Raw genomic sequence first — 21,355 nt, 5'->3', positions numbered from 1 at the left:
AGACTATTAAAAATAATGATGCAATTGTTAGAGGTTAATAAATATAATGTTAAGCTCTCCTATATTTAGAAGTTACAGAACAGACTTGTAAATAATTTATACCCTGAAGAATATATGGAATTTTAAAATGTATGAGACTGAATGACACTGGCAATATCCCTCACAGCACCATGACAGGCCACCAACTAAAGCGCTGTGCGTGAGATTCATGGAAGCCAAAAAAGGAGGAGGTAAGTGGGAACTAAGTAGATTCATGGAAGCCGAAAAAGGAGGAGGTAAGTGGAAACTAAGTAGGTGAAAGGGTAGAAGAAAAGTTCCAACCAACAAAAGCTGGAAGTTGGAGTTTCAGCAAGCCAAAGGACCAAGATAATGGACTCTGAAAGACTTTCATTAAATGATAGTATGTACAAAACAGAAGTCTCAAACACTATTAGAGTTGCAAAGAGAGGATGCAGGCAGAGTTAAAGACCGCTACAGAAAAGTCAGAGCCCCTTCAAACTGAGGTATTTGAAATGAGTCAGACAAATGAGGGGGAAAAAGAACTTCAAGGAGAAAGAGAAGCAGCAGGGATAGATGCTCATGGAGAAGCATCATGTACCGGGTGCTGTCCTCCATCTTTGCATGTGCCAGTCAATATATATAATCCTTACAGCGGCACATGAGTCCTAGCTCACAGGCAAGAAAACCAAGGAACTGGGTGGCTGAAACAGCACTATGACTGCCAAGCTCATTCTCTCACTCGCCCCACTATTCTCCTTATCCTTTAAACAGATTCAATGAAGACTCAGAATTTCCCCCATGCACAATTCCTAGCTTGTGATTTTACAAGCAAGGTATACTAAACCTGAAGTGACGGACAACCCCAACAGAAATCAAGTGGTTTGAAAAACTAGAAAAAGAGGACATTTCCCAGTGCATTCTATCAAAAGCAGATCATGGTCAAATGAGGAAGAAAACAAATCAGAAATATAATCAAAGGTACCACACAAAATACTGGCCGGGCGGTGGTGGTGCACGCCTTTAATCCCAGCACTCGGGAGGCAGAGCCAGGTGGATCTTTGTGAGTTTGAGGCCAGCCTGGGCTACAGAGCGAGATCCAGGAAAGGTGCAAAGCTACACAGAGAAACCTTGTCTCGAAAAACCCAAATTTTATATATATACTCAGAACAGGCTAGAGAGATGGTTCAGGGTTTGCGAGGACCTGGGTTAAATTCCCAGAACCCATATGGTGGCTTACCATCTGTAACTCCAGTTCCAGGGAATCTGATGTCTCTTCTGACCTCTGCAGGCACCACATGCACAAAGTGCACAGACATGCACGCAGGCAAAATACCCAAATACATAAAATTTACAAACCATACCAATCAAACAGACGAACAAAAACTTGATGAGCAGATGAAGTGTATTTCAGGAATGCAGCCTTGAGACTGGACAGGAGAGACAAAGGTCTTACATGACCAAAGCATTGGCAAGGATACTGAACAACGAGGGCATGGACAATTCCCACAGGGGTGTGAAGTACTTTGGTAAACCTTGGTATTGTCATGTAAGGTCTGAACAAGCATAATCTTGTTCATGATTTTTTGTTTATCACCCCTTTCCCTGACGATTTCCCTTTTCTACCTACTATTAAATTGTCAAGATTTTCTTTATTTTCTAGTTTTGCCTCTGCTTCTTTGGAAGCTATGGATTCTGTTTCTATTAATGTAATAGAGACTTACAAATTTTAAAACATACAATACAATTCGCTAGGAGTCACTATATTCAATGTACAAATATTAAATAAACAAAATTATCATCAACAGTTGCCATACTAACTGTATCAGTTTTCTGTTGCTGTCATAACAAATTGTCATGAACTTAGGTGTTTAAAACAATATAAATGTACTATTTTGTCAGTGTGGCTCAAAAGTTCATGTGTTTAGTTTCACAAAGCCAAAATCAAGGTATTGGGAGGCAGAGCTGTTCTTCGGAGGCTCTAGCAAGGTATCCAGTTCCAAACTTAGCTAGGTTGTCAATCAAGTTCAGTTCTTTGAGGCTGTAAGACAGAAGCCCCTCTTTCATTGCTGGCCATTGTTGGTGGCCACGACAGCTCAAGAAGCCTCCTTATGGTTCTTCCTTCTATCTCAGAGCTAGAACTAGTACACGGATGCTCCTTGAGCTTTGAGTCTATTTGTGGTGGTATTGTGTTCCCCAAAATAATGTGCACCCTAATAAACTTATCTGGGGTCAGAGACAGAACAGCCACAATATTAAACATAGAAGTTAGGCACTGATAGCACATGCCTTTAATCCTAGCATTCCAGAGGCAGAAATCCATGTGTTCAAGGATACAGCCAAGCATGGTGACTCACTCCTTTAATCCCAGAAAGTGAGCCTTTAATCCCAGGGAGTGGTGGTAGAAAGCAGAAAGGTATATAAGGCGTGAGAACCAGAAACTAGAAGCATTTGGCTGGTTAAGCATTTGGCTGGTTAAGTTTTTAGGTTTTGAGCAGCACAGTTCAGCTGAGAGCCATTTGGATATGAGGACACAGAGGCTTCCAGTCTGAGGAAACAAGATCAGCTGAGAAGTTGGCCAGGTGAGGTTAGCTGTGGCTTGTTCTGTTTCTCTGATTATCCAGTGTTCACCCCAATACCTGGCTCCAGGTTTGATTTTATTAATAAGAACTTTTAAGACTCCTGCAACACCTATTTCTTTTGTGACAGTTGTTCTGACTCTAGCCAGGGGAAGTTTGTTTTAAATTGATCTGCATGGTGCAGGTTACTCCTCCTATCTTAGGGTTTATTTTTATCTTCATTGGATTGGTAACATCCTCTTTGCAATGTAATGCAATATCCTTCCACAGGTTCTACGGCCTAGCGCTTCTGCATCTTTAGAGGCTTATTCACACTGACTGTGGCTGTCAGGCTGTGTTAGTTGAAAATGTAGACTATCCACCTAAGACTAGCTGATCTAATTCAGCATTGCACTTCTCGTCTGAGGACTTCTCTCTCTCTTTTTTTTCTGGAATATTCTATCATTCCCTATATTTTCTTTGGAACCTCCTATTAGAAGTATCTTGGGACTAACTTGCTTTTAAAATTTTTTACAATAAAATTTCTGCAATAATTTATTATATTTTGAGTAAAGTTTTAACTGTCACAATCAATTTTCTTCTTTATTTCAGATCTATTATTTATCCTATCTACACAGGGTTTAATTTTATTACTATATTTTTCTATTATAAATTTCTAATATTTTTGTTTCCTTATCTGTTTGTCTTTCCCACCAAATTCTTTTTCATAGTTGTTAGTCTGTTCTTCTATTTGTGGTAGTGAAGTCCTACATAGCTGTCATGAATATTGAATTAGCAAATACTGAATTCATTACCGCTAGGAGAATTTAGTCTTTGAGCCTCTGTTCATCACACTTTAAGTCAACTTATCAAAAGCTGACCTTGTTTGATTGCATTTCTATTTGAGGACACCACATTTAATAGATATTGTTGACTCATTAACACTGAACTCATGCTCAACAGCATTACAGTTCATGACTCAAGGAATCTCATCTGACAACCATGTCCTCTCTGAGGCACATCATAACCTTCTTGAGCTAATAAACAACAGATAACACTTCAACATTATGCTTATGGGCCATTTTAAACAGCGAAATCACTTATACAAAGATCAATGGGAAAAATGTGACACTCGGTAGATAAACACACCCAGAAAGCTCCTCTAATAGTGTGAGAGCTGACTCAAGGAGGCAATGTCACCTTGTTCGACCCAAGCTGGGAATGCAAGCTCAGATTTTTTCTCTGCCCTTCCCTTGTCCATGAATGACCACAAAAGCACACCACAAATACTTACATAGGGATTGCAAACACATTTTAGCAAGTAGGCAAATTTATAATGACCTGAACTCATGAATAAATAAATTTTGATGTCTTTGTCAAACAGTTTCACACACTTTTATCTGGAGTAAATATTAATTTTTTGGCTTTCTTGCTATTGTGTCTCTTTCATGTGCTTTGGAATTTCTATTTGCAGATTCAGATTGGTCTTTCCCCTCCTCTAATAGTTTTATGATTATCTCCATGTGGTTCATACAACTCCCAGTCCACAGTCAGATTCTATACTGGAATTTGGGGATTTGTGCCATAACAAGGAAATTTTAAGTCCAGCCCCAGAGCCATAATGTGGCTTGAAGAGATTCAGATCATGATGATACCTACATTCTCTAGCCTTTCTTAGACCTGTAACTGTAGACAATGCCTTCATCCCAAGTCATGCCTTTTTTTTTCTAACCAAGAATCCTGTCCAAGTTTCTGATATCAAGTTCCCCACCTAGCTTCCATCCTGATTCTCTTGTGAAGTAAGCTGAGCTCTGGTCGTCCTCAGGGATGCTGCTGATCTTTGCACACTCCTGCTGTTGGAGCCTAAAGCTGTGCCATCAGCATAGCTACCATCTTTCGTTTATGATCCATTTGTGGTCTATGGAAATTTTTATCAAGTCTTGAAGCTAGCTGTGCCACGCCACTGATTCTTATCATTTTATAAAAGTTTGATATGGTTACTTGTTCAGAGAAGGAATAATGAACAGAGCTGGATTTCTTTGTGTTTGTTTTGCTATTTTTATACAGCTTATCTCATTCTGCATTGGGTTACTAGAATACTTTTGTCTTTCTTCTCTTCCTCCAATTTCAAAACATATGAGAGGAGAAAAATCCTGTACAAACTCGCATTTTCGCATTTTCATTTTCTCCAAGGGCAGTGCCTTGCGCAAAGTCGATAAAATCTATTAAATTGAATTCAGGTCAATTGAATTTGATTTAAAAGTAATAGGAGAGAAAGTATGCGTCAGGTCTTTGAAAGAAATGCCTTCTTGATCATTAGAACTATACAAAATATATATAAAAGATGATGAATTTTTTCCCCAGGCGTCTTAGGGAAGGTTAGTGGACTTCTTAGGCTGCCTATCAGAATGCAGGCACTTTGAAATACCACATGGTACAGAGCTCGGCTGCATCAGAAGCCTTAGACAGGATGTTTGTAACTAAGGCAGGTGAAAGCAGAGCTGTTCTAGATGAAACAAGGCTGTGTGTCAAGAAACTGGTTGTTTGGGACTTACGCATTCATGATGCCACAGTCCTCTAGTGATTGAGAGGTTTAGTTATGTGAAGTATTTTCAAATCTATAGTAATTCAAACAAAATGGTTTCAAACACCAATTTTAAGGGAGAAAAATGAAGTAAAAAAATGATACACTTTGAAATACACTGCTAAATTATTTAAAATTTAAATATATTGCTTGAAAAAAAGGAGGCTAGAAAAATGCAGGACATAAGTGGTGATGAGTTATGAAGGAAAAGAACTGTTATTAATGCTTTTCCATCCTTCCCTCTCTGATGACCACGTTTCACTCAAAACACTGAACTTCACTGGGAACTTGAACCATATACTTTCTAAAAGTTATGCTGGCTACTGTTCATAGCAAAATTATAAGGAAAATGTAGTGATACCTCAAAAAGAACCTCCCTTAAAAGTCATAACTTCCTCCGTAAAAAAAAAAAAATAGGATATTTAAAATGCAAAAAGCATACAAAAGGCAAAATTCCTAGAATAAAGAATTGCAACACAGAGTAAAAGCTAGCTCATTCATTAAACAATGGCCCGACTCACAGTGCTCAGCATAAAGGCCTGTGGGAGATCTCTCAGAGCAAACCCCTTGAGCATCGCTGTTGTTTGACCTTCAACATATCTTGGTGTTAATCAGAAGATTTGCTGTTGCTTATCATTTTTAGATTCTTGGAAACTAGCCTGAACACAAGCAAGTATCTGCAAGTTAGCAGCCTATGCATGGCAGCTTGTTTGGTTTCATTCCATAGGGCACTCTGCCAAGGGATGAACAGCAGTAGTCATTTCTCTCTAAATCACTGTCAAGACCCTGCTTCAGGCTGCGATTTGGTTCACCAGAGGCCAGCACACATCCTATAGAATCCAGAAACTAGGACTTGGGAAAGGCAATTCTGAAGCATACTGACTTATACATTTATATCTTCTTGACAGGCATAGGGGCTCCCAGGGAAGGGAACTGGAGGTGTTTTCAGCTAGGATCCTTGGATTTACTCTTCCTCCTGTATTTAATTTGCACATGTAAAGTTTAAAGCAGTTCATATGCTTTTAACCTGGTGGAACTGTAATTGCCACAATAAACTTGAATATCTCTTGTCTTTAAAAAAGCATATTGTTTAAAAAATGTTTGGCCTTTAAAAGCCTCTTCTATTTCAGTTTTGTTCTTTGCTAAATGAGAGTTAGCCTAGATCATCTCATGCTTGTCTTTCAGTGTTAGGAGAACACGCTTTGATATTTACAAATCTGGCAGAGCCATGGTTAGCTGTGTGAGCTATTTTTCTTTATATGTTCCAATTTCTTTATCGATAAAACTGAGGCACTACCCATTTTTCAGAAGTTGTGAGAACTAAATGAGCTAGGGAGTGAAAGTCATTAGAAACCATGACTAGCTAGGAAGAGTATCTGTGTTCCTTTATCCTGATATTCTACATCTACGACATGGACCCTGGGGTATATGATCAGTTTTCATATGTCACTTCACAGAAGAGTGGTGCTGCGTAGATCTTGGTCTTTTGGCTAAGATGAAGAGAGAAGCGATGGCTGGTTGTGTTAGGCTATGGAACTAGCTGGCACACGGGAGGCATATCAGCTTCCCTCAATATGACGATATAGTCTAACTTTATAGAATGATGGATTCATCCTTCAATTCTATTCATCAGTTGAAAGCTTAACTGATAAAAATTTTAATCTGCAAAAGTCCTTCAGCTGGCATGGTACTATTACCGATGAGAGGCACACTGGCTAAAAGTCTATCCGAACATTCGCCTTAGGGTATCACATCTGGCAACACTGGCAGAAACAAACCCTGGGGTTGACTGAGTAGATATTTCTGCTCACATGCAAAGCCAGAGGATAGTAGATGATTGACACAAGCTGTCAATCCACATAAAAGCAACATAGCACGTTGGTTTCTTCTTGGTCAGCATCACAGGAGTGAGAGGGCAGCCACAGCTCTACAGTCTAGAAAAGCCAGCTCATGTTGCTCCCAAACCATTCGCAACCATCGTCAACCTTCCTCTGACACTCCCTATGAGATGGTGTTTAGTAAAGATCAAGTATTATCAGTTTAGGAGAAAATACACCAGAAAGATGTTATCATGCAGAAGCCAGTTGTATCCATATATTTTCTTTTATATCTTCTGTAACTATTTGGAGTTCTTCATACACCTTGAGTTAAATACACGAATGCAATTGTCCCTTAGTTAGGGGATTTAGTTGTTCTGGCAGAAAATGCGCAGTTTTCGTGAATGTTAATAATGCTGGTGGGATTCTCTTCGTTTCTGTTTCACTGGTTCCCACCCTCTCTAAGACTGCCATTTACTTCACCTTTGCCAAACAAATGTCAAAAAAAAAAAAAAAAAAAAAAAGAACCAAAATTTACTGAGCACCATTCACACACATATTTGCATGACTGCACTCACTCCATAAAGGAATATTACAAAGTTAACAGAGCTGTTATTCTTGCTTTATGATTTAGGAAACTGAGGCTACAAGACGTTAGAGAGATTTTCCCTCAAACACAGAGTTTGTACCAAGTCTGAGCTCTTTCAACAGAGCAGTGTTTACACCAGACCTCTCCTGGGAGAGGTCAGGTTTGAGGGAAAGGATGCAAAATTGAGAACACATGAAGGAGAAAGGAAAAGTGGAGAATTAGGAGTCCAATAAAGATATGTCAAAAAAGCATTAAGGAAGAGAGGAAATGTGGGGAGCAGTCAGGAGAAGGCTGAGAGGAGAAGAAAAGCAGAAGGCTCGGCCCCTGAACATGGGGACACCCAGTACACTTGGCTAGTCGCCCAGCCACGAGCACAGCAGAGAGCCCTACAGCCACAGGAAGGAATCTGTGAACCATTAAACATTGTTTATTTCTTTATGCCACAAATGATAAAACAGTCATAAAATGCAACGGTTGTTTTCCCAGAGTAATAGCTGTGAATATTTTTCAACCGTTATTCTAAATGCTCGGTGTTTAACTAGTATAAAAGAAATGATGTGTTTTGAACCCACATCAACCTCCAGTCGTCACACAGCACGCTGTGTACACAACAGAGATGAATTTACTCACGAGATCTTCAAAGCTTGCTCAGTACTGATGCTATCACAGGTTGGACAGGGGCTCTCTCCTCCAAAATACAAAAGTCACTCCTCATTTCTCTCTTGTGAAAAAGTGTTTGCCTTTGTTATCTGATTCCATCATAAATAACACGAATGTAGTAATAATAATAATCAATGCCAGGGGCTCAACCCAAGGAAAGGGAACACTGTTGAAAATATTATCCCTCAAGAACATCAGTTTCTTCCCAATGCCCAGTAGGTGAAAGGCACACAGAGACCCAATGCACGTGAACTAGGTAAGTCACCATTTCACACTGACCCTGGCTTTGTGGTGAGCTAGGCTTCATCTGGTAGACACTGATCGATCCTTTGTATATCACTGTGAACCTATGTACCAATTCTAATCCCATAGTTTTCTGGCCAAGAACAGCCAACCATTATAGCTGCCGAATACCTAACTGCCTAGCCTAAGAAGAAGGCATTGGATTAAAAGGAAGGGGCTGTGTACATCTGCGCCTCAGCCAGAGATGAGGTCTGGTGTTCTTATTTCAGAATACCTGGCCACTGTAATTGCAAAACAATGACATGTTCCTCAAGCTGCCAGAGTAAGGCTGATCTTCAGAGGCTCAAAATGATCTAATTTACCTTTTAAAAAGAATGTCTTCCTTCACACTTTTTTTTTTTGTCTTTTTCAAGACAGGATTTCTCTATGTAACAGCTCTGGCTGTCCTGGAACTCATTTTGTTGACCAGGTGGTTCTCGAACTCACAGAAATCTGTTTGCCTCTGCCTCCTGAGTGCTGGGATTAAAGGCTGATATGCCATGTTTTTTTGATACTCATGGGAGACCTGCCCTTTCCTAAACAGAACTGGAGGAGGAGTGGATTGGGGAGTGGGAATAGAAGGGGGATGGAGGGAGGGACTGAGAGGAGAGAAAGGAAGGGAAACTGCATGGGATGTAATGTAAATAAATAAATAAATATATTAAAAAATATAATGTCTCCCTTGGGGCTGGAGATATAGTTCAGTTATCAGAGTGCTGGCCCAGCATGTATGAAGGAGACTCTGGGCTGATCCACAGAACTACATAATCTGGGTATCCTGGCACATGCCCATAACCTCAACATTTCTGGAGATGACTCCGGAAGATCAAGAATTCAGTTTTCCACGGCTACATAGAAAGTTGAAGGCCAGCCTGGGTTATATGAAATGTCTAAAACTTAAAATCAAAAGAAGTAAAAATGTCTCCTTAAAAAAAACAGTATTTGGTAAGAAGATGGGAGGATGTTGAAGGAAGGTAGGGCTGTCATAGCGAAGTGCCACAGGCTGAGTAGGAGAAATGTTGGAAATTTATTCATATATAACTCTGGAGACTGGAAGTCCAAGTTCAAGGTACCTGCAGTGATTTCCCTCTGACATCTCTCTTTGGGACTGGGGAATGGCTGCATGGTCTCTCTCTCTCTTTGCCCCCTCTCCCTCCTCCCCTCTCTCTACTCTCTCTCCTTCTGTTTATGTGTGTATTTACACATCTTGACCTCCTTACTGGTCACACTTCATTGGGACCCAACCTCATGCCCACATAATTTAATCAGCCCTATGAAGTCACCATCATCCGGTTTACTTGTATTCTGAGCTCCTGGGCTGTTGAGACTCCCACACATAACTGAGAGAACGCAAGTGAAGCCACTTCACGTGAAGCAAGGGTGCAGAGGTAACACTGTTGAGACCAGCATCACACTACAGGTATGGCCTCTGCGTTCCTCAAAACAATCTGTGATTTGGGATTTTTTTAATGGTTCAAAAGCAAATATAAAACTTATTGGAGAAACTTAAAATACTTCCCCTCAAATTCTCTTTATTTTTCATACTTTTTATTAAGATTAAACTACTGACAGAAAATGCACCTTTGTCTTTCTGAAAACTTAGCAGCATAAAAAAAATGAGAACTATAAGTGAGTCCCCTCATTCATTCAGTCTCTCCCTGTCTGATATTAAGTAATTTCTGCAATCAGTTTGCTACATATCCTTCAAGACTGCAGCCATGTCACACACCTAGGCACAGTCCACTTGAGGGAGCTTTGAAGCTAGGTCACTATAGCTATTACTGTATATATATCGCTGTATATTAAGTTTGGCTTTCCAAACTTAAAATAACCTTGAGGGTTTGTGCATATCATGCTACTTTATTCTTTTACATGACTATATAGCATTCCAGTGTTGGCACATATTTGTTGACTTAGCTGACTTCCTTCTATTTGTTCCCATTTTAAAACCGCCACAAACATTGTATTCGTTCTCCTCCGTATGTTTACGAACAAGGTATTTTGCCAGGTGGTAAAAGGGACATTAGAGAAATTAGTACATTTGTGTCAAGCACAGAAGTAGTAGTGGCAATGCTCCAACTCGGAAATGATCTGCTGCTCTTCCAGTGAACTGGTGTGACTGGTGGCCTTCAGTGTCCCTGGAACATGACAGTGAAGGAGAGATCTTCAAGTCTCCCCGACTTCTCTGGCTCATACATCTAAGTCCCTTCAGAGACTCCCCAAGTACAAAGTGCATGTAGAAGCTTGAGGGAATGAGACCTTGTCCCCAAATTTCCTCTAAGCCAGTAGTTCTCACCCTTCCTAATGCTGCAATATTTTAATACAGTTCCTCATGTTGTGGTGACCTCCAACCATCAAACTATTTCATTGCTACGTCATAACTGTAATTTTGCTACTGTTATAGATGGTAATGTAAATATATGCAACCCCCAAAGGAGTCGTGACCCACAGGTTGAGAACCGCTGTCTAAACCTACCTGAAGAGGACACGTCCTAGCTGACTTACAGTGATCTCAGAGATGAAATCAGCACAAGGGAATTTTCCTATTTTCAGTTGCCCGGGACAAGGCATGAAGAATGGATGGATGTTGTGAGAAGCACATTTCTTTGGTCCATGCTGGAGAGAATGAGTCATCTGCAGGGAGAAGCAGCCAGGACGCTGAGGGTAACCTTGGAAGCCCCTCTGGTAGGTGGAGATCTTGAACATTTATTAGTAAGAAACCAACATTCTTTCCCTCAGAATTTCCTTCCCACTTAAGAGACTTTGTACTTGAGGTTAAGAAATCCCTCCATGCCTTCTATATATTTTGCCTGAGAGGGGCTGGCTTGTAGCCTGGGAGAGGAGAAACAGAGTGGGTGGTTAGAGCAGCTAGTTTCTTGTCAGCCTCTCTTCTCAACAAAGCCCATCACCCTGAGTGAGTGGCTAGGAATGCCCCTATAAATAACATGCAGGGTGAGCCTACACTTCAGCTCAGATAAATATCTCACCTCTTTCCCCACAATGGGCCTTGTGCTGCACCTCATAATACCACACAGCAGGGTCTGAAGCAATCTAGGCCCCCTTCATGCCTTGCCCTTCACACATACTAACTAGTCTCCAATGTCACCTCAGAGAGAACTTCCTGACCACCCAGGCACAGCAGCCTCCTCACAGTCCCTCTCTACCACACCGCCCTGTTTTATTTCTTCATGGCCTCTATGAGGTAAAATTGTCTTCTTTATTGCTTGGATGTTAACTCTGTCTTCCCCACCTGACTCAGTTTCGTGAGAGACTAAACTGCATCTTTCTCTGTGATTAGTACATCCAGGGCCTAGACGGAGAGCCTACAGCATGGCAGATCTCAGCTGGGGTTGTTAGTGAATGCCATCACCATTTCTCAAAACCGTTCTCTCACTGTAGCTTGAAACCTATTCCCTCTCAACGTTCATGGCTCCTCTCAAAGGACATTTGACTGGGGATGTCATTCATTCATCATGCATGCAAATTTTGCTCACAACACTACTGATACCCTAGTATTTTCTTTTCTTTTCTTTATTTTTCTTTTTTTAAAAAAAGATACCCATAGGGCAAAAGGAGATATACCAGTTTCACTTAAGAGTATGTAGGTCCAAGCAACTTAAGTATTGGTGTCCTACTCACTCAGTACCAATTTGAAAGAGCAATACATATAACTCCCAGAAAAGTATTTTATTTCCCTCCTAACTTCCCTTTACTAACTAATGGATGCAAGCACTTGCTGGGAACTGAACAAGCTTCTCTAAACTTGAATCAGATCAGTCACTGTGCTAGACAGTTTTATGTCAACTTGACACAGGTTAGAGTCATCTGAGAGGAGGGAACCCCAACTGAGAAAATGCCACCTTAAGGATGGGCTGTAGTTAGGCCTATAGTGCATTTTCTTAATTAGTGATTGATGTGGGAGGACTCAGTCCATTGTGGGTGGGGCCATTCCTGGGCTAGTGGTCCTGGTCCTATAAGGAAGCAGGCTGAGCAAGAAATGGGGAATAAACTAGTAAGCAATACCCCTTTATTTTCTCTGCATCAGCTCCTGCCTCCAAGTTCCTGCTCTGTTTGAGTTCCTGTCCTGAGTTCCTCTGATGATAAACAGTGATGAGGAAATGTGAGCCAAACAAACCTTTTCTTCTCCAAGTTGCATTGGTCACAGTGATTCATCTCAGCAATAGTAACCCTGACTAAGCGTCACTGTTACTCTATCTGGCATTGGTTACTCGTCACTCTTGTTATGAAAGCCAATGCTCAATTAAAAGAAAAGATGCTATGGAGAAGAGAACGGTGCTTGAGTGGTTTGTATATTGTTCAATAGATATCAGGTATTGATGTGTTTTTTTTTTTTTGCATGTTTAAGATGTTCTAAGGCAGTTCTATGAGTTTCCTGCTTCCAGAGTCAGTTTTAGAAGCACAGTGTTAGTCACAGCACTAGGTACCCCGTGTACACATGGTAAAACAATCAGATATGGTGCTGATGGGACTTTTTAGTTCCCTCTGCCTACCTCCACACTTGACAGTGCATATCACACTTTATTCAGTTATGTGTTTGTGGCTTTGCCTTTCATAATAGACTCTTATTTCCTCAAGGACAGGTGTCCTGTCATTATCCTGATAGCAACAGCTTCTAGGATCACCAATGCAGAGTAAGAGTTGGGCATTCAATGGATGTTGGTGACATATATGATTACACAAGGAAAGGAGCAAGAGAAATCAAGCAAATAAACCCAGGACCCTGTCAAGTAACATCACTTGCTTTCAGCTTCCAGAACAAGGATGACAAAGGCCATAAACAAGAGGAGGAGAAAGTTAACCCATTCCCTACCTTAGAGTACTTCAGATAGAATGATCCAGAGACAGACTCTGATCTGATTCACAGAGCTGATTGTAATACATCTGTCCAAATTGCAGGGGTGTGGCACTGTTATGAACTCTAAAAGCTGGTTTCAAAACCAAGACCAAGAGGCAGGCAGATCTCTGTGAGTTCGAGGCCAGCCTGGTCTCCAAAGTGAGTTCCAGGAAAGGCGCAAAGCTATACAGAGAAACCCTGCCTCGAAAAACAAAACAAAACAAAACAAACAAACAAACAAACAAAAAACCAAGACAAAGGAAGGCCTGTATCAGAGCTATCATTCCCTAGGGTTTTATATTTGGCCCTGGATATAAAGCAGCAAGTGTTACATGACTTCATTCTGTGTAAAAGCATCATGAGAAAAATGGACATATTGACCAAGTGAGAATCCCACTGTTAAAAGCTACATGAATAATCTTGTGTATCCCATGGTCTTTTACAGCCTCAGAGATGGGAACTAATAGTTAAATAGATAGTCAAGCTGTAGCAAGTTGAGAATTCCACTCCTACTACACACATTGGATCTCTTTACTCTCTACTGCTTGCTATAAATGCTTTCACTGTGGCATTACTGACAATTGTGCTACCACTGTTATCTTTATCAGTCTATATTCATACTCAAATCCAGTACAGCTTATTTACACTTTATAAGAAATCAAAAGTTTGAGCTGGAAGAGGTATATGAGGATATTTGGTTCAATTTCACATTATTTGGATGTAGATGCAGATTCTCAAAGAAAGTTATAAACTTGCCAGGGTCACTGTGTTCTCTTGAGCCATAAGAGCGGACCCCTTTGTCTCCTGAAAAAATGCTGTCCGTAAGATATTACACAGCAACAGTGCTGAAGATCACAGAAGAGGATTGTGTTAAATAGAGGACAAGGTGAAAACACCTTAGAGAAAGTCCATCTCTGAAATATATTCAAACCTTCCTATCAGTGCTACGCTGGCTCAACCATAGGAACTCACCTAAACCATTGCAAAGTCTCCTAGTCTTCTGCTTTCCGACCATCCCAAGAGTGAGCTGAAGCAAAGTCGGTCTTGTAGACAGATGCACAAGTTCAGTTCTCTTCTCCCCTGCTTAAGTTTTTTACAGACACTTTGCTTTACATGAAAATATAAACCCCTGGTAGTGTCTTGCATGATCTAGCTGCTTCCAACTGAAAAAAATAACTTAGTTTTCCTTGGCCTCCAATACTCTTGCCTTCACTCAGTAGACTCTAGACATAGTGACTTTATTCTTGCTTTGAAAATACCACAGTTTTTTGGAACCTTAGAGCCTTTTCACTATCTGTTGTAGGATGTTTCACTATCTAATGTAGGAAGTTCTTCATGGAAAGTCACATAGCTGATTTCTTCTTGTGAATTACAAGTCATTCCTCAAGTAAGCTTTTCTGATCATCCAAATCAGAAGCATCCACCAACTCTTTGAGTTTCTGCATGGCACTGATCAATCATAACTTGATATGTTTTTCTTCCCTTCCTCATTCCTCTTCCTCTTGAACCCCTGCTTTTTCTCTGCAGTTCTGGAGACTATAAAAACACAATACTTCATGAATACCAGACAAGCACTCTTGCTATGACCTATACCCATAGACCTATTTTTTTCTTTTAAATAATTTGCATGTTTCTAATGCAGTCTTTCATTATAGTAAAAACTTAATTAGATCTTGCTTATCAATATGTCCAAGGCTATGAAACATTCTCCTGATCAATAAATATTTTGTTTTAAGGGCATTAAAATGTTTCAGTGGGGCAATATAATATTAGTAAAGAATTGAAGAACACCAAAAGCTATCATAAGCATCTTGGGCCGTTATGTTGGTAATTTTGGCCACCATCTCATAAATACCAATTCCTGTGTAGACTAAGAAAGGTGGAGAATAAAGTTTATAAATAATAAAGCAGTTTTCTATACTTATGTGGAGTCAATTTTAAATGTCAAATTAAGCTTGAGGTGTTCAGATTTGAGATTCAGTAAAAATAGGGAAAAAGCTCCGAGACCTCCTAGACTCATTTAGGTGCAAGGCATCTCTGAGATCTAAACATCTTTCTTGAATGGTTTGCTAGTTACATCTGTTGTTTCTTTCAAGTGTCCTGAGTCTTGTCTTCCAGGGAGAACCTTGGTGCTTTCTTAGAAACAAGCACACAATTACAATTATTAAATGGACAATATTGGTCAGCAGTGTCCTTAGGAATTGTATTAATTGCTTTTCTGTGGCTGTGATAAAATAACGGGACTCAAAGTAACTTACAGAAGAGAGTTCACTTTGGCTCATAGCTCCAAAGAAGTAAGAGTCTGCCATGGAGGATGAGACATGGCACATGCAGAACGCAAGGCAGCAGGCACAGCAGTTCACATCGCCAGCAGTAAAGACCAAGTAAAAAGAGCCAAGTGGAATGAGGCTCTAAGCTCTCAAAGGCAGCTCCCAGTGCTTCTCCCAGCAAAGGTACACCTCTCAAGGGTTCCATAACATCCCCCAAATAGCTCTACCAACTGGGGTCCTAGTGTTCAAATACCAGAGTCTATGAGGAACATTTATTATTTAATTCCTACCACAGGAATTAAAAGATTTTTGGGATCAATTAGAACCAGGACTATGAGAACTAAGGAAACACTGTGGGGAATTTGATGCTTTCCTACTGATACATGTCATCTACAAAGTAATTGGCAATTACTTATTTTTAGAAGATTTATTTTTATTTTTACTTATGTGAACATGTGTGTATCTGTGTTTGTGTATGTTCACATTTGTAAGGAGCCTACAAGGCCAGATGTGGACATTGGATCCTCTTGAGTTGGAGTTAAGGGAGTTTGTGAACTACTTGACATGTACACTGGGAACTAAACTCCAGTCCTCTGCAAAAGTGGTAAGTGCTCTGAACTGCTGAGTAACCTCTCTAGGCCCTGGCAATCAATTTATTCATGTCTTTGAGCTGATTTTTTTTTCTCAGAAATTCATAAAAATTAGAATATGTTCTCTACTCTTCATCTTGCTTTGGGGAGTAGATTCTAAAAAAATGTCGAATTTAACAGCACTACAAAAAATAATAATGAGTTTAATTTTTTTAAGTCACAGTATTTCAGAGGTATCACAGAAAGCAGTCTAGGGAAAAGGTGTATCCCTGAAAACTGAGCTGAGGGACTCTCAAGTTGCCAAACTCAGCTGAATTGTCCTAAACATCTCAAGTTAAAAAACAGGAGTGTGTACAGAAAAGAGCCTTTCTTAGGAGATTTATTTATTTATTTATTTATTTATTTGTTTATTGCACTGTTGCTTTTGTCGTGGCCAAAATCCAGGAAGAAAAATTCTCCAATTATTTGAAGATTCTAGGTGCTCATAAAACAATCAGTATCAGTTTGGTTCTCCAAGCTGTAGAAATCGGGCTCATGTAATGCTGCTGTTAAGTTGCAAATAATTTGAGGTCAGAGTCAGTCTGCATTGACCCATGAAAGTGTTCAAAGGAAGTCATGGAAATTTTTGAAGAGCTTTAAGGACAGGACAGGCAGTCTACTGCTCAAGATGTTGAAAATTCATCTACAGAGTCAGGCTCAGGCCATTTCCGCTTGCCTACACACTCAAAAGGAAAGAAGGAAGATATGCAGAATCAAATTGCAGCAGGTTTCTTAAAAAAAAAAAAATTCCTGTTGTCTAAGTTAGTACTACCAAGAACAGGGGACTAGAGAAAACAAATAAGCCTTCCCTCAGGCCGTATTTTCACGCCATTTCAAGATGTTTTGGTTGTGAGCCTAACCTTTTATAAAGTTGAGACATTCATCTTTCCAATCCTTTTCATATCATTTCTTAAACAGACACTGTCAAAATGGCTTAAAAATGTAAAACGTCTATTTTTTTTTAACCAATCAACAATTTAATGATGTTAAATGACAATGATGTATATACTATATTATCTGACATCGTCTATCCTAAATGGAAACAAGCATCTAGCTACAAAAAGATTTCCCCTGAATAATTACACTTACTCCCCAGGCTCCTAGCTGGTTTCCTACATGGTCTCCTCAGGCGTTTAAAACTCTGCAGAGCACTTTCCATTGATTTCACCCTGTGATCTGTGTTGTAGCCTTGACTCACATGCACGGTCCATGCTTCAGTGTTTCTCAGTCTTTCTTCTAAGTCTTCAAACCTGGCAATCCTCCTCTCTGTAAGACCAGTCCCCCACCCCACCCTACCCCGCTTTGTTGCCCAGCAGTTCTATACTGATTGCTGATCTCCACCCTGACCAATCCAGGGTTTTGTATTCGCTTTCTCATTTTCAATTTGCATCTATCTTCTAAGAATGAAGTCCATAACCTTTCTCTTTGTTAAGATAACTTGATTTATCACCTGTTTCCCCCCCTCCTCAGAGAGATGTGGCATGGTGTCTAGGGCATCCTTACCTCCTTACACCACCATTTATCTTTGTCATTTTTTATGTGTGTGGGTGGTGCTGGGAATTGAATCCAGAGCCTAATATTTGTAAGCTTTATAGTGTTTACCTGTAAGCAAGAGCCCTCCAGAAGTCTCATATTTGATGCAAGCAAGCAAGCCTCCTTCGAGTCCACACAAGGTGTTTCTTTTGTACATTTCATAGAAATAGTGGTGGTATTTGAATATCTTCTAAAAGCCATACTGAAATTTAATTGCCATTGTCACAGTATTAAGAGAAACTGTGTTCCTGTCAAAAAGGATTAGTTCAGCCTATTTGTCCTGACTCATCCAAACTGCTCTTGCCAGATGCTGGGACTTGAACTTTTCAGTCTTCAGCCCCAGGTTCCAAATGAACCTGTAATATTTGTAATCTACACAGCCTGTGGTATTCCATGACAGCAGCACAAAATAGACCTGCATAAATAACTTATGCCCATCCATCCCATTTCCTCTTTAATATACTTTTTTTCTTTTATTCCTAGTAAACTATGGAAATTATTCCCCCATTGGCTTCCTTTTTCTTTATTCTTTAAACTCTTGACAATTTTTTCCTCCTAAACAACTTTTTAGATTCTCTCCTACATTCTACTCACCTCTCTCACAGGGTTCCATATCCTTTAAAAAAAATCTAGTTGCTGACATCCCAAGAAAGCCTGAAGTTCCTTCCCTCATAATTTTATACAGTACCTGACAGGCTGCCTTCAAACTTTCAAACTTGGTGCTTTCTATTTTGTAGTTCTATGGCTTAAGCCTTGACTTTTTTCCACGCCAGAATGCTATCACCTACTTGTATTATCTACAAGTTGAGCTTGCTAGTCAATCTCTCCAGTGCTCCTAGAACAAATTTACTGATTTTCTCTCCAAAAACTTCTCAAACTGTCTTATTTTTTTAAAAAAATATTTTATTATTTTATGTGTATAAATGTTTGCCTGCATATATGTCTGTGTACCACATATATGGTACATATATTTGTGTCTGATGCCTGCAGAGGCCAGAAGACGGCATTGTGTCTCCTGGGATTAGAGTTGCAGATAGATATTTACTACCATGTGGGTGCTGGAAACTGAACTCAGGTCCTCTGGAGGAGCAACAAGTGCTCTGGATAATCACTGAGCATCTCTCCAGCCCCCAAAATTGTATTATTTCTGATACTGGTTCTAATCATTCACCTAGCATTCTGAGTACTCATTTTGTATTCAGCAAATATCCATTGTGAGCTTTATATGTATTCATTAACAACAGTTCTAGTTCCTAGGGACAACAGATAGAAAAAAAATGAATGGGGTTCTTGTCTTTGTGGAGTATGTAGAGATACACAACAAAAGTAACTCAGGAAGATGAATTTTGGTAGAGAAAAGTTCTGTAAAGAAAATTAAGTGATGCTTGGTGTAGTGGTACATGTCTTTCTTTAATCTTATCACTTGCAGGGGTAGAGGCAGGTGGATCTCTGTGAGTTTAAGGCTAGCCTGGTATACATAGCAAGTTCCAGGCCAGCCAGTGCTATATAGGGAAACCCTGTTTTAAAAGTAAATAAATGAATGACTAAACAAACAGATAAAAGTTGAATGAAACTACCATTGTGAAGAGTGAAACTGAGTGGTAGGACAGTCATATGAGGAAAGATGGTCCAGGAGGCCACTCTGAGGAAGAGACATGTCAACTGAGTCTAAACACGAAAGTGCCAATTGCACAAACAATGAGGAAGAGTTTCCTGAACAGAGGGATTAGGGAGTGCAAAGCTCTCACAGTGTGCTTACCTCTGCTTCCTGGACTCCAGCTTCACCCTAACTTCAGACGCTTGTCCATTCTTGTCTACTCATGCAGAGCGACCTTAGTTTTTGTCCCTCTAGGATGCATTTCTCCAGGGCTAAGCCCTTACAAACTCTCTCTCCTTAGTCCCTGATTCCGTGCAACTCAGTTATTACTACAGAACTTTTTTCTGAACATGAGACTGTACACCGTACCCTCACTTCAGAACCTCCCAGTGCCCACTGGACCCATGAAGTTGGAAAGTAACATTCAAAGCTCTTCATGATATGACCTTAAAATATCTTTAAACTCTTTCCTGCATGTTGGCAGACACAAGTTACCGACATGATTTCGAAGTACACCCTTAACCACTTCTGTCTCTAGAAAGGCCTGCACTCTTCATTAAACACTCCGAAGAGGCCCACAGTCTTCACTTGGTTAGAGTAATTGCCATCTCCTCACACACAGCATGGGCCAGTCATACCTCTCCAAGCTCTATTACACTCCATTTTTTCCCCTTAAGACCTTTCAGAATTCTCTGTTGTCATCCCCAAACAACTTTATCCCTACTGGCATTTGTCACGTTTGTCTAGGAATGAGGTTATGTGTCCATCTATCTCCCTCTCTCCACCCATACTCGGTTGCAGATGTTGAGGACGGTTTCCACGCGTTCTTTTTCCCTGTGCTAGCACATTGCCCCACACGTAGCAGATATTTGCTGGACAGATGAAGGCATTCAGCAAACCTGAATCTGATTAACTAATATTTATTTCATGATACTCCATGTGTTTTCCTTTTTATCATTCCCCTGCTTCATTTCTCATGAGAGCTCTATGTGAACAGACATAGAGAACAGGGAGAAAATGCAGTTTGTTTTGAAACAGTCTAGTTAGTTTTAATCTGGTTGAATGATTACAAGTTTATATTGTGGAACATTAGAAGTGATTGAGTAATTGGTATACCATGCAATAAATAACTGTTTATGAACTACTAATTGATTGGCTTTCCACGTAGGATCCATAATACTTCTTAACATATCCCAGGGCCTAACTATCACAATTTTACAACCAAAGAAGCTCACACTTACCACATTACTGCATGTTCTATATCGAATATTTCTTCCTTCACAGCTCCTAGGTCACAAAAAGAAAAAAAAAAATGTAATGTTTAGTATTACCTATGAGAGGCTCAAAGTTTGGACCAATTTCCTCTTAGTACTAATGGTAAGTCTCTTTCTTCTAATTATATTATTTAAATTGATACCATTAAACACTGAATCGAACAGATCTAAAGAAGTTGGATGTATACATTGATTTCTCTAAAAAAGTTAAAATGAAGCATTTACATTGCTTTAAAATTTTAAGACCTGAAGAAGATACAGTCAATATTTCAGCATGGATAAGAGAGGATCATCAGGTCCCATCCTCAGAGGAAGAGGGATTGACAGCTGATGGCTGCTGAAGGAAGAAGCTGTTTTCTTCAGGAGTGTTACCCATAATAGATTATCCAAGTTCCAGTATGTGGCCCCATATTCATGCATATGTAGGCAGCAAATGGGCAGCACTAAATTCAGTGGGTTGTAAAAGGGGGGCATTAAGTTGAGAGGAGGATGTGGAGGCAGGTGATTGGGAAGGACTGGAGGGTAGAAGTGGCAGCATATATAATAAATATAAATTGTATGTGTGTATGAAATTCTTGAAGAATAAATAAAAAGCATTATATTTAAATAACATATCACTATCACCTCATTTATTTCCTTGCAAGGCAGAGGAAATCACATCACTTACACAGTTTTATAGCCTGTTTTTTCCCTCCACTTAAAGATTTTTT

The 21,355-nt window shown here is 39.9% G+C and overlaps 1 protein-coding gene across 1 annotated transcript in view; it reads right to left on the bottom strand.

The window, feature by feature from the left end:
* Positions 1-21,355, bottom strand: part of Adamtsl1 (ADAMTS like 1) — a 359,842-nt gene that overhangs the window by 300,400 nt on the left and 38,087 nt on the right. Inside the window, exon 4 of the mRNA XM_059255823.1 lies at positions 20,613-20,658. Within this exon, the coding sequence (XP_059111806.1) occupies positions 20,613-20,658 (46 nt within the window). The remainder of the gene's footprint in view (positions 1-20,612; positions 20,659-21,355) is intronic.

Source organism: Peromyscus eremicus, chromosome 2, assembly GCF_949786415.1.
Source record: "Peromyscus eremicus chromosome 2, PerEre_H2_v1, whole genome shotgun sequence".
Lineage (NCBI taxonomy): Eukaryota > Metazoa > Chordata > Mammalia > Rodentia > Cricetidae > Peromyscus > Peromyscus eremicus.
This window is presented reverse-complemented; position numbering and strand designations above follow the sequence as displayed.